This window comes from Macrobrachium rosenbergii, chromosome 12 (genome assembly GCF_040412425.1).
Source record: "Macrobrachium rosenbergii isolate ZJJX-2024 chromosome 12, ASM4041242v1, whole genome shotgun sequence".
In the NCBI taxonomy this organism is placed as follows: domain Eukaryota; kingdom Metazoa; phylum Arthropoda; class Malacostraca; order Decapoda; family Palaemonidae; genus Macrobrachium; species Macrobrachium rosenbergii.
In genome coordinates, this window is record NC_089752.1 from 23605501 (window position 1) to 23620500 (window position 15000).

At 36.2% G+C, this 15000-nt stretch overlaps 1 protein-coding gene across 1 annotated transcript in view; it reads left to right on the forward strand.

Moving 5' to 3' along the window:
* nrm (neuromusculin) overlaps positions 1–15000 on the forward strand; it is a 450715-nt gene that overhangs the window by 414943 nt on the left and 20772 nt on the right. The window contains 2 exon segments of the mRNA XM_067113685.1: positions 970–1164; positions 2594–2627. Coding sequence (XP_066969786.1) covers positions 970–1164; positions 2594–2627 — 229 coding nt within the window.

Below are 15000 nucleotides of genomic sequence, written 5' to 3' on the forward strand. Positions count from 1 at the left end.
CATAAATAATTTTTTTTCTTGCACTGACGCTCATTCATCTCAGTCACATAAACTATAATTATATATGATTATGAATATTGATAACTGGTATGTAAAAGGAAATTATTTACATCAATATTTACATCACTTTGAAAGGGCATCAGTCGCTGTTGACAGTTTTGAACTTGTTAATTGTAACAAATCATTAACATGGTAGTTACACTGAATAATTTACATAATTTATTATTTCATGGTGAAGTTTATTCCGTTATTGCTTAGTTCTAGTAACTGATTTGAAATTATGAAATGCCCATAATTATTGAATGTAATAAATGACTTAGATTTAATTTTCAGTATGCCTTACCTTTTTTCTATTATATCATCCTTTATTTGTAAGTTTTGTTGAAATATATCTTTCTTGGCCTTTCGCGAACTGCAAAATACGAAATTTTGTTTAAATACATTTGCATTTAACATATACTGTACTCTTATACTCAAGCTACTGTATAACTGTGAAATACTCTGCCGTAGGGTGCTTTTGTTTTCTGATGTGCGTTGCAAACTCTTGCATGAAATCATTGCAACACATTACAGTATTTTTTCTTTTTTGCCGTAGGATGCGCTGTCCTTTCTTTTACGTTCACTCTGTTTTATTCAGATTGTGCAATGACAGAGAGTGCTACAATAATGATAATTTTTAGATGTATTTGTTCTCGCTAGGCTTACTTTTCATTTCTTCCGTGAATCGTGTAGAATGACACTTGGCGATCGTTATAAATCCTAATTCAGCCTTTAATCTTTGCCATTTGCCTTGTGACGTTGTAAGTAACATCTGGAGTCAATAGCTGATCAGAGTAGCTGCTTCGTCTTAGAATATGAGTCACTCCTTCTTCGCATTTCAAAGAGAATTTGACTATTTTCTATTATCTGCTTTTCATTTCTGTGAATGTTCATTGTGACTAACCCATTAACGAAATACTAACCCCTTACCGTTGCCCGCCCCCGTCCCCGGGCGATTCCTCTTCCTCCCCTAAAATGCTGAAGGTGTCGCAGGCATCATGGAGAAGATCGGCAACGACGACATCATCGTCATCTCGGCCATCATCGCCGCCGTCATCGTCCTCGTGCTCATCGTGTGCGTCGTCATCATCGTCCTGTGCCGCAGACAGAGACAAGCAGGAAAATGTAAGTACCCCTGAAAGTGCGCGCGCGCGTCACACTTGCCAAGTGTGGTCGGTGTCCACTCATACTTTCATTCAAGTATCAACAGTTGTCCCTCTATGTTGTGGTCATATTTTTACCTCTAGAAAACCTTTTTTTTTTTTTTTGGCTTTTTAGATTTGCTTTTATATTTTACATAACCGATAAATGGGAAGTAACTTGTGCATTCATCCCCCCAACAACAGCTGTACATTTTGTAATATAGTTTTACTCCATTACTCAAAGCCTAATTTTTTTCATTTGCCTCCTGACACAATCTGCTTGTTTTTTAATTGCATGATGATTTGATCAGATAAAAATACCATTTAGTCATTTTTTTACTAGATTTGCTTTGCCCTGACACTGGGAAAAAAGTTACCTGCCATTTTATTTTAGTATTCGGTGATAACCTGTTCGATGTGACATTACCAGGTTTCATATTAGAGTTGCACATTAGATTAGTCCATTATGGACACATGCACATACATATATATATACACGCACACAAACATACACATATGTGAGTGTGTATGTCCGTGTGCCTTGTACATTATACGCGTGTATAAATATAGTGTGTGTATGTGAACTCTTAACGTTAAGCAGTTAAGGTCTTGTTTTGTGGTGTTTAGATTCATAGTAAATGTGAGACCATATACCGAATATGCTATAGCAATTGGTTTAAGCACAGTTGTTCATAGACTTTGCATGATGGCCATGTCGTGTGTAGTTTTGAAGTTTTACGTTTAGATAGCTAACTGGCATCACAAGCGTTAAGGCTACTTCATTTTTTTTTACAATAACACAAACAAAAATCTTGCTGTATATAAAGCACAAAATCACATATAACTGAATCGATATTGTATATTTAAACGTATATATGTTTTTATATATGTTTCTATTCAATTTTGCAAACATACGCCGTATACAAGACTACTCGTAAACTTTGAATCGCATTCAGCTTACATTAAACTACGTTTTCAACAGTCATCCCTTATGTGGAATATTGATCCTAAACATTGAAACAGAAATATGCTAACAAATACCTCTGCATCAGGGCAGAGTTTGCATTTAGAAATATCGGACATCTACCACGAAAGTGATTCATATACAGCATGATGTTTTGCCTAGATAAGTGTTATACCATCAAACTAACATCTCATAGCACACCTAGAGTCTACACAACGAAGGATATATACAACGCAAGACGCTTGGAACATTTCCATAGACATGTTCATAGTGTAGTCCGGTACAGGAACAACAGGAAAATAGACGCCCAACTGAATGGTTACTCCATAACATGTGTAGCTTATTGTTTTGAAAGTGGCCTCAGCTGTGCTATTGACACCTAGCAATAAGGTCCCGAAAGATAATTAGGTCGTATTTCTTTTCTTTCTTTCCCCCCTGCTAACACTAGACAACGGCACAGCGCATTTGCAGGACAGAGAGAAGTAAGTTCTGAATTTTTGTGTCTCCTTGTTCAGTAGTTGTTTGTCGGTTCATTGAAAATAGAAGATTATTGATTTTTGCAATCATATTTTCCCAAAGAAAAATCTGCCCAGTTGATATTTATATATATTCATTCGTAGATTATTTTGTAGATTATTAGTTTTTGTAATTTGTAGATTTCATTTTTTTGAGATGTAGCCTAAAATGATTTTGGTTCATTTAATTTTTTTTTTTTTGGTAGATTTGACATGCATCATTTCATTTGTAATATGTAACGAAAGAGAGGATTCATATATCAAAATAAAATTCAGAAGTAAATTACAGAAAAAATCCTAAAGATTTTGATTTGCATGAATAGATATAAGTTGGAAAAAGATGCATTCGTATTCATGACTATAATATTCATAATATGTATTCCATAATGATAAAAAATCAATCCCCCATTGCATGGGTAATATCGCTTCAGGAGGTACTCATTATCATCAAGCAATATAATGATAGTAGAAGAAAATAATACTTTTAACATTCTAAATAATAATGCTTTCATATGCCAATAAAAAAAATCCCATGCATTTAATGTATATACCAAAACCTCTGTGGAAAAGCCACCTTGTTATATAATATGAAATGTGATAAATGTGAGCATATATATGCATATATGTCTGTATGTGTGTATATATGAAAAAATGTCTATAAATATATAAAAATTCTAACAAAATAATGTGACCCTTTGTAGGAGCAACCTATTTTAACTTTGATTAGCTGAATTCCTCCGTAAGTCAGAGTTGCTCAGCTTGAAATTATCACTAAGTCGCATTTGCTATGGAAATTTGCTTTGCTAAATTTTGCTTTTTTTAATTTTTATTTTTTTTTTATTTGCTTGGCTTAATTTATGCTCCCTCGCTCCCTACCGTCTCTCTTTTTCTTCCGTTAAGTAATTCACCTTTAGACCATTCATAGAGAAGAAAAAATTAATTTTCAATCCATTGAGGCTCGAGGAAAATTTTATTTTCTTTTCGTAATCATTCGAGATAACGACACAGTACTTGTTAGTGCGATGGAGTTAAAGCGGAGTCTTAATATTGATGTTGGAAGTCTTTGAAGCCTAAATGGTTCACTCTTCTTTATTGATGTTATGATCCTTTGTATTAGGTAACTGGTTGATTAATGAAGTCATGAGACATAGTACTTGCAACACTCTCCCACGGTAGTATACAATGATTTCCTTTTCTAAAGCTTCTCTCTCTCTCTCTCTCTCTCTCTCTAGTAAAAGTGAGATTGTGAAGGCGTTGGAAATTTTCCGTCCATTCTTTGTAGTGGATTTTGTCTTGTTCTTTAATTCTCACTTTTTAAAGGCCGCATTATTAGCCCTTGCGAAGAAAATGAATAAAAAAAATTGCTTAACTCCTTGATGAGAAATGTTAAAACTATCGATATTCAAACATAATACGTGTCATCTAATTACCATTGCAAAAAAAATTTTTGTTGCACATATTCTTATATTTGAAGGATTCGTTCAGATAAATAAGGAGAATAATTCCAATATTATTCTGGAAAAGAGGAAAATTCTCCTCGAGGCCACCCAAACTCCAAGAATTCCGTTTTCGTTTATATTCTGTATTCGAATTCAAGGAATTTCATGCACCGTAGAAATTTATTTATCATTCACAGCTGCAAGATAAAGCCTTTGTCTCTATTTTGTCCGCTTTTATTTGACCGTTTTGTCCTTGCGTTCATTTGTGTGGCCCATGGCACATCTCCCCCCTCCTCCTTCGTCGTAGGAGCTAGTGAGTCCCACACTCCCCGAGTAGCTTTTCTTTCTGCACTCCCTGCTTTGGTAATAGTTTATTGACCCTTCATTTTTTGTCTGTTTCAGTATGTTTCATTTTGTCCCTTAGTGAATCATGTCGATTGGTTCAGAAAATTGAGAACGCGCGTCACGCTTGATTATTTTCGTCTGTGAGCGCCATATTTTCATTTCATCTCTTTGCTCGTTCAAGTTGAATTCCTAATCACGGGTTCTTTTCATTGTTTGTCCGCCTGCAGTATTACGTAGATTAATATGTATGAAACACATTTATAAGGATGTTTTTACTAATGATAAGTTGAAGCTGGATATGATATCCAGGTGGTTTTGTAAACTTTCTGGTCAAAATTGGTTCAGAAAGTGCTAGCCTCCAATTTTTTCATGCAGCCTATATTTCAAGTACCTGTGTATATTCATACAAACACACCAGCCCGAATATTTTCATTGTACTACAGACTTGTACTTAAAGTCTGACATACTGTTGAAGCATGTTGAGGTATGAAACCACAGTGGTGAGGATATATGGGTTTAAACAGTATTCCAAATTACCAAAAAGCTTTAAGGTTCCGCATAATTCTCTCTATGCAGTATGACTTCGTAAATAGTAAGTCGTAGCTTGTCGGTCCTTATCTTTTAAGGTTAACTAATTGCAAAGCATTAGGAACATTGGCAAAAACATTTGTGTCCGTTCGTGATCGTTGCATAATTTAATGTAGGGCCAACATGACAATCGCGGAAACAGACACCTTATCTCTCTCTCTCTCTCTCTCTCTCTCTCTCTCTCTCTCTCTCTCATAAATTTCGTAAAGGAAATATGAAAAACAGACGGAAATAATGCTAGTGTGACACTTGATTGAGATCCTTCTGCCATTGTAGGTGTTGAGATCTGCAGGCTTTCATCTAAGAATTGCTTTCATTTTTGCACATAGACCAGCACTTGCCCCCTTGAATAAATCATTGAGACGAGGATATGACCGCAGAGCGTCACGATGTTGGTTCTGAGGATAAGTGCAAGATTTATTAGGTCCTGATGAAAATGTAACAACAAACGCCGTTTCGTCATATTATTTAATGTCGACCGGAATTCTTGCTTCAGTGTCAAATCCAAAACAATTTTCCTCTCAGTAGTGTAACCCCAAAAGAGCTTTCGTTTGAAATTCTTTCATTTTAGCTTTTCTTAGCATTTTGATTTGTGACCGTCCCAGATTTTTTTCAGTTTAGTCGGTTGGCTCCCCTACTTTAGCTTATTGTGAATATCTGTTATTACTTATGATCATATAGATAATTGCCTGAGCTCTCATGTTCCTTATGCCCATTGTGAGTGAATAGAAATTCTGTCATTTTTTATTTCTGAGCCAGATTCGATATTTTGGACAAGTTGTCCTTCTCACTGAAACTAGAGAGTAGCATTTCGTTATCTCCAGAACTCTGTATAGATTGATATCATGTCTGAAACCCCGTTCTGATTTCTCTCTTCCTTAACCCTCAACAACCTTCATTCCTCGATTTTCAATACTTCTGTCCCTGTTTCCTTTCATTTATTCTTCCTATTTCCTTCTCCTGGACATTTCGTGTTCCTTTTTACTGGACGTTTATCCTTTTCTCGTTTTGCTTAACTTTCAATTTTGCTCTTTCCTTTTACGCCGCTTCTCAATTCATACAAATAAACGAATTCTATCTCTATATTTTATGACATTCGATATCATCATCAATTGGAAAAATTCCTCCCGTTTTATTCCTTTTTGCTTTATTTTCTTTTATTTGTCTTTAATATTCTCCTCGCAATCCTTCCTGTCGTTTCACTATTCAATTCTTTATCCAAATATTTTCACCCTTATTTCCTCTCGTTTCTTTCTTCTCCCCTCTTCTTGTTTAATCACCTTTGTTTGCCTCTCTTGTTTTTTCACCCTTTTCATTTCATTCTTGAATTTCGTTTCTCTCTGGTGTTGCTTCGTAACTCCCTGTGCCTGTACCATCCTTTGCTTTTTTTTTATCTCTCTCTCTCTCTCTCTCTCTCTCTCTCTCTCTGTGCTGTGCTTATTGTTGCAACTGCCCCCTCCCCCATCCTCACCCCCTTCGTTTTTCCTGTGCTTGCGTCCTCCAGCCGATTCCACCATCGCCACCAGCTCTGGGAAGATGTGACCCACGCTTGGCTAATACCCCCCTTAACAGACGCCCACAGACCCACCCCCGCCAGTAGTTGTGCCACCCACCCACGCCCTCACAACCGCCCTACTATAATAAGCACGCCTTCACGCCCTTACTTCTACCACCACAATCACCACTACTATCACAACCGCAGCTGCGTCGCGCCCAACGGCCGAATTCTGAACGACTTGCCGACGCTCAGTACCTTCTAGTCCTTGTTGAAAGATGTTGAAAAAGGCCATTGTAGTTCACTGTAGGTCAGCCTTAGACAAAAGAACAAAGAGCTAATCTCGAATAGCTTATTTTGGTAAAGATGTTAATCAATGTTCTGTTTCATTCGTAGAGAAATTCCGCCCTCACTGTAGATAGTTGCTTCAGAATAAATTATTGAAAGCGTTAGATACATACTGTCTGTATAATTGTGTACATACGATTAAATATACACGTGCGTATATATGTATATATACACACACACATTGTGATCATAGAATTGCCACATTGCTTTTCTATTGCCCTCTTGCAAGTTTCAAGGGTCTAGTGATATTAGATCATTAATGTACAGAATTGCGTGCGCGTATATACGTTGTGTCAGTCTAAGCGTACACGAAAACAAAAAAGTGCGTGTGCGTTCGCACAGTGCATCTTGCGTGCGTGTGCACGGGTGTTTTTATACGTCTGTAAGTGCGTGTGCATGACTGTCTTTATTTTGTCTGTAGTTGTGCGTATTATTAGTCAAGTCCCGTGATGTCTTAAGTATCTCCGACAACGTAGACCGGAGATTAGAGAGTCACTGTGCGTCAGAATGTTTGGCTTAATTGTCCAACGAAAATCAAAAGAAAAGTATTTTCAACTTTCTCTCACCTCGGTGATATTTCCTTGACACGCCTTATATTTGCAACGTACAATTTTTAGATAACTGTTTATGAATATATTTGAAAAATTCATGCACCAAGGTTCCATCTTCAGTACATAAACAGGCATTATGTTCAGTGCGTAAGCCATACTCTTCAACCCTTTGCACCTTAAGCAGTAATTCAGCTTATTCATAATTTTTCCCTTTTCTCAATTTTTCCAAGCTTCATTCATTATTCTTTCAGACTTTTCACCTATTCCAATTTTGTCCTTTTCTTAAGCAGTCGTGCAATTTATTTTAGGAATTCTCCATTTCGATCTTTTCCATGCCTTTCGTTTTATTGTATTTTTGTGCCACAATTTTCCCTTATCTCACTTTTATTCATGTGTTCTGACTTCATTCTGAAGATCCTAATTATTCATATATCACCTTATACTTAACACTGTTGATACTCTCTTCGCTTGAGTTTCGGTTCCCACTACTCTAAATGCAGTATCGTTTAGTTCCATTCAGTTAAAACTAAATCTTGTACGTGAATGTTTCTACTGCAGAGCTCCAACGCGATCTCAGTGGCATTTGTACCTAACACGTGAGAGACTTGTCAAGGCCTCAGCAATGATCGAGCTTGCAAATTAAGAGTACAAACATTTCCTCTGATGGCGAATAAAACTACATTTGTTAAATCTATTGTGGATTCTGGAGAATGGTTAAAAATGATATTGCCAGGTTGTTACTTATTACCTTCATAATCTAGGAAATGAATAATCGATTCTTCAACAGAATAATAATTTGTGGTCAAAGTCCTCAGGCATCAAGTCCGAAGCAACACAAGGTCAAATCAGTAAAAGTCATTACCAAGTTTTTTTTTTTTTTTTGTGAAGGTTTTAATTGTGGTTAAATATCAAGAAATAGGATTTTAAGAGGCAATGGTAATACATTGCTTTAGACCAAAAATGAATCGTACATCATTCTGGAATGGAATAGGATAAGACATTTAGACCAAAGGCCAAGCGCTGTGATCTATGAGGTCATTCAGTGCTGAAAGGAAAATTGAGAGTTGAAAGGTTTTAAAGGTGTAACAGGAGGAAAACCTTGCAGTTTCACTTTGAAACAAGTTTTAGTAGAGGATGGAAAGTAACATGGAAGAAAGAGAATATGAACTGAGGTACATTGGAAGGAATGAAATGGGTTGCAGCTAGGGGCCGAAGGGACGCTGCAAAGAACCTTAAGTGATGCCTGCGGTGCACCACGTGAAGTGCACTGACGATCCTGCTCTCCTACGGGGATACAACATTATGCTGTCAAGCTAGATCTTAATAAAGTTCAACATTTAACTGTCATGTTGGATTTTTCTGCAACGTGTACATAAGTATTGTGTAACAACTGAAGGGAGGCGTGAGCTCTTATGTGAATTCTTTGTTTAAAGAGTGCTGTTTGAGCTTTAAATATTATTGAAATCAGTCTAGTCCAATTGCTAGTTTTTAGGATCGATATTTCAATATAAATATTCTGGTTGTTTTCCGCAGTGGTTGTCAAATTCTAGCTTTGTACCTTTTGATGGAAAATCATCTAAAAGGTGAATGTGGCGTGAACATGACAATAAAAATCAAATTCTCAATATGGCCAGAGCAGTTAAGAAACCAAAGGTGACTTCCTTCATTTGCTCTTCGTCATTCCGCTACATTTGACACTGGCAGCGTTTATCTGTAGCTACAGCAGGCAAATACTGTGTTAAGTTACATCGATGTCGGTTGCACCAAACATCTTTTAAAATTAATATCCTTTTTTCTCCTGTGATTGCAGTTGATATTTCTTCGGCGCGAAGACCGAAGGTTGCGGCATTCCTTAGGGTCTATCTAACGCCTTTGTCGTACAGAAGACAGAACGGGTCGCTCCTCTCTAGTTACGTTTCAAAGTCGGAAACCTCTCTCTACTGAAGAGGACCCTCCCTGTGTTGTCAGCATGTCTTCTCCAGATTATTGTAGGTCTTGGCTTTTTGTCGATTGAATTGTGTTCGTTTCACCTTTTGGAGTGGCTTCCTGGTTTTCTCTTTACGCACTCTTGAATGCTGTGCGGTTTGGCGGAAGTCTGGGCGCGATTTCTTGTTTGTGTCATTTTCTTAGTCTTTTCTAACTCTTCAAGGTGCCTCTTGAGTTGCGTGCTGTTGTTGTTGTGTTTTTGTTGGTCCATGGTGCACCAAAGCTCCCTGAAGACTTTAGATCATTCTCTGAAACTTAAACCGGTTCTACAGCACAGTTTGGCACTCTCGTGCAGTGAATAATTGATTATATATACGTGAAATTTGCCGGAAGTGAATGAACTTTCTTCCCGTCAGTCGCTATGCTTAATCAGAATTTTAAGAAAACTTCTAATAAGGCAAAATATTTCGGTCCCTTCTGCTCACCTACTTTTGTTACTGGTCAAACCATTTTGTAGAACAACGTTCCTGTTTTCGAAATTCCATGCATAATTATCATAAATCTGTATTAAGTCGGTCTCCTAATTAAATAAAGAACAGTAAACCAGAGCTAGAATCCAAGTCTCAGAAAACACTGGCCTTGAACTCCTCAGTACGTATTGCCTCATCTAATTAATGCCGATTACTGAAAATCATACCTAAATGCAAAGTGTCCGGATATGGACGAGCAACAGCTCACATGAGAAGTTTTATGTTATTTCGTCTCTTTCGAGTAGGAATTCGTTTGAATTTGAGTAAAAATGACTGAAAAGTAAAATGCCTCACCCTTGTCTCCAATTTAGTAGTAAACTGCATCCCAATCAGAGAAATGTTTGTACTTTTATTACATTTTAAAAGCTTGTTCGCTTGCCTGGACCACTGACCGTTTCCGTACATGTATTATTTCAGATTTTTTATAAATTATTCTGTGCGTATTACCGGCAAGAAGCTCAAGATAATTACAGCATAATGTGTATCACTGAGTATACAACACACGAGCTTACTCGTTCCCGAAAAGACATGGAAACTGACTTCCCTTTAAGAGTCCCTTTAATAAGAGTATTGCATCGTTTCAGTATTTCTTTCATCGCACTCACTGCACTGTATCACTCCCCATTTAAATTCGTCTTTTATTGTTGTAGAGTCTGCTTTCAGTTTATGTCCAGGTTTTACAATCACAATACATTTATCTGATCCATGCGTCCAATAGTCCGCACCCCTTCGACTTTTATGTAAAAAAAAAAAAGAATACAAGTATCCGTAGCACCACTCAAGAGAGATGTTATCCATTTACCCCCACAAGTTAGATTTTTTTTTTTTAATTCTCAAACTGTTTCTCCGTCTCCCTGTTCTTAGGGATTTAATCTGCCGGTGATTGTTCCTTCTTTAATGAAGTCTCTCTTTCTCTCTCTCCCGTTGGTCTTGTTATCTCCTCTTTCCTTAGATTTGAAAATTTCCCTTTTAATTATTTTGGCACAGTGTGCACTCTAGTTTCTCTCCTGAATTTTCTTGTTTTTCCCAAGGTCTCGTTTTCCCTTTCCATAGTCGTAGCTGTTTTCTTCCATTCCCAATTTGTTTCACGCCACGATTGCAGTCTCATTCTATTTTCAGCCATTCATAATCAGCAGTTTATCCTAAACTTTTAATGTGTTTACCTATTACTTCCATTCGTGTATATATACGTATCTTTAGCGTTCATTTAATTCCCGTCTTAATTGTTCATTCTTCCTCACTCATAATCTTGTTTATTTCATCTTGTCTTTGTCTTCCTTTGGGTTAAATTTATTCATTAATTTGTTACTTTTTACTTCTGAAAAACTTTTCTCTTTATTCTCTCCTTTTAATTCGTATCTGAATTTCATTTCATATCCAATGCTCTCTCTCTCTCTCTCTCTCTCTCTCTCTCTCTTTTCTGGTCCTCCCACCTATTGTACCCCTCAGTTTTCCACCTACATCTCCCCTACAACCGCCTTTAGCACCCAGGAAAACCAAGCACTCCCTTCTACAGGTAAAGACACTTGATTGCACCGTTAAAGAACAAGCTGGAAGAGTCACCACCATAAACAAAAAAAGCAACAAATAAAAACAAAGTGTGGAATCGACCATAATTTGTTGTTTATTGTTTCAGAATTTCAAAGCTCGATCGTCAATATTCCTTACGTAATTGTGAACTTGGCAATTTTATCATTTTACTTCCAACGACCAAAATCATAGCAGAGATCATATGGTTTTAAGGAAGCGATAGATTTGCGTTGTATATTTAATCGAATACTTCGATGTTCATATTGGTTAGCGGCAATAATTGTTCTTAATGAAAACTTTTAAATATTTTATGGGAGAGTAGATAGCAAACTGATTAAGACTTTACGAGATTTATCAGTAAATAATAGAATTTTAAACTGGTAACAGACGTCGTTTGATCTCATGTGACCCCGTCTTCTCTTAGCAATATAGCAAAGGGCACATATAATATTATCTGACATTTTTACTTGCTATTTATGTATCTTCTTGTTAATGATTCCAGAGTGAAAAATAGAACTTTTTTTATTCTGTTATATTTCATAAGGCGCAGTCATTTTACAGATATAAAAAAAAGCAAAAAGAGAGAACCGCTACACTGGTAAGGATAAAGGACAGTCAAGGTAATTACGAACGAATAAGTTATCGCTTAGCTTCCAGTTAATCGAGGCTATCTGACGCCAGCTCATTCGAAAACCAAAAAATGGAGAAAAAATTTTGTAGCCTTCGAAAAATAGCCTCTCACCATTTTCGATAGTTGATTATGCAGAGCCTAATTTCCAGTGAGAAGGCAACGTGAGAATTCGAGTTCAACTCTTTTTCTTTCGTATTGTTAATCGGATGATTATGCGTCTGCTTTTATGAAACTGGAATTGACTGCTTTTGAAAAAAAAGGTGAATTTCCTCTTTTTTTTGTGGGGGGAAGTGAAATCATCATTGGTGTTCTGTAAATGCAGGAGTTCTATATTCTGTGATAACGGTAAGCAGGTTTTGTTGAATATTTCAGAAGGAAAAAATACCACGCTTCACAAAGTATAAAAATAATAATCCATTGTCATTTAATCCTCTCTAATCCTTATTTGATCCTTCAAAAACCCGCAAATCCTGTTTTTAAACTCCTCCCAGCCCTCCTCCATCCCTTCCCGAGAGTCTTTATGTATGTATTCATGTCCGGATCATTTATTGATCTATTCATTATCCAAGGCTTTAGAGAGAATTCATACGAAAGTGGAAATGAACTTTGAATATAACCCTTGCCCGTTTCAACTATTTCTTGGATAATGAATATTGGTGTTCCTTCGTCTGCATTTTTGAGGTAGCTTGTGTGTGCATGTATAACAAAAATCCGCTTGCCTTAGGTATGTCTGTTTTGTGCGTGTGTGTGTGCGTACGCATGTCCATACTCTGAAAAATAACCCATCATTTCTGTAACCTGAATAGTTTTGTATTAGTTTTGATGAAAACTGGTCCAAGAGCATTTTGTACAGGAAGTTTTTTGTTGTAATGTTTTTTTTTATATTAAGGAGACTTATTTCTGTTTTGTTTTTTATTATATGAAAGAATTATGCTAGTGAAAATGCAAAAATTTTATCTTGCTAGCAAATGATTTATAACTGTAAACCCTTGTCTGGTAAATATTATGAGAATCTGAAGAGTGTTGGTTTTTGAATTAAGGATACAGTTTTATGAAAAAAACGGAACCTTTCGCTAAATGGACTTGATTTGTACAGAAAGAAAAGTCTCATTTAATCTATGGCAGCCTTCACATTTACACCCTGATATGAATTCTGATGGAGATTTTCTCCAGCAGATACTCAGAGAGTAAAAAAAGACGTTTGATTTCTTGTGATCAAAATTCAAGTCAGACGAAATTAGCATTCCCCAATTCAGAGGACTTCAAGTTTCAGAACCAGTGAAGGAATAGAGAGACTGAAATAAATTCTGAGTCTGAATTAGGTAGATAAGGTTCTTGCGGTCTTGGATTATTTCCCCTGCATATCCTAGACAGCGAATGGATTTTAACAGCGAATGGCGCCTCTTGATTTTGCATAATGAGATACTAACCCTTTCGAGTTTGTTAATATATTAAATATATATTTTTTCTGTTAACGTGGCCAAGCCACATTGAAAGCTATATTTTTTCTCATTTATTTTTGGTTGTCTTATTTTATACAGGACCCTTTTATTTCTTATTATTGTTCTAAATGTTATGTGAAGTGTCACCAATCCCTGTGTGTAAGTCTAGATATTATTTTTGTTCATATCCTTGTGTCTGTATGACTGGGAGATACGGATGTTTTACAGACAGATTTTTTTTTATAGACACTTCATTCATTTAATCTTGAAGATATTGTGTACCCTTTTACATCTCACCTGTACATTTGATTAGCACTCATACGTGTTTCGTGCACGCTTCTTCCCTGCATCATTTAAGCGTCGTAAAGAAAAGAATAATCCCGTCCCTTCACAACAGCTTGAATTTTTTTACTCCCAAGTTTTCCAAGATTCCAAATGCATTAAATTCTTTGACCTTTCTATGCATCATTTATAAAAAAAAATATTATTACTTAGATTTATTTGAACTTAGTGTTAACTCATTTCTCAGTGATTATCTGGAATTATGGTATTTCTTTAAAGTGATTCTGATGTGTTCTTGATATTAATTTTCAAGTGACTAACTTGATTCTGAGATAACATCCTTTCATTCTTAATTAAGTGCACTTTTACAGAATTTTACAGAACTCAGTAACGTTCTCTCCTCCATCACCTAATGATTTCTCTTCTAGCCAGTAAGGACCATCCCCATACCTCCATACTTAGAGGGAGAAAGATGTATGATGTAGCTAAACATAAAGCATGAGTGTTCAAAGTAGTTGCTTAGGATGGCCAAGGCTTCCAAGCCAGTAGCATTGTGTTCCTCTTCACAGGCAGTGAATCACTTTATAGTAACAGGAACGTTATCATAAGAATAAGGCAAAATTGGAAGTTCCTTAAAAAAAGCATGTGATGAGAGCTGTAGCCACAAACTGAATGAACACTTTAAATGTGATGAATAAAGCATTTAGACAGTGAATTAAAAAAAAAACTCACCACCACGACAAACAAGCACACAGATTGGTAAAAGTCGGCCACTTTTCACCCCCAACCAAACTCCCCCAAAATAAATAAAAAAATCAGATCAAAAACAAAAAAACACTCATCCCACTGCTAAAGCATGACCTAATATAGCTAAGAGAGAAGGGCTCGGTGCTTACAGACAAGGTGGACGAGGAACCCAATGCCGAACACCCACCCTCCAAGGAAGTCGCCTCGTGAGCGCCCACGCCCAACCCCTTCTCGTCCGTGAGTATTTGTGGATGCTGATGCCGCTGCTGCTGTTAGCTCTGCTGCTGATGCTGCTGCTGATAGCCATGCTATTGCACTAGCTACTGTCCTGTGATATATATATATATATATATATATATATATATATATATATATATATATATATATATATATATATATATATATATATATTATATATATATATATATATATATATATATATATATATATTATAGATATATATATATATATATATATATATATATA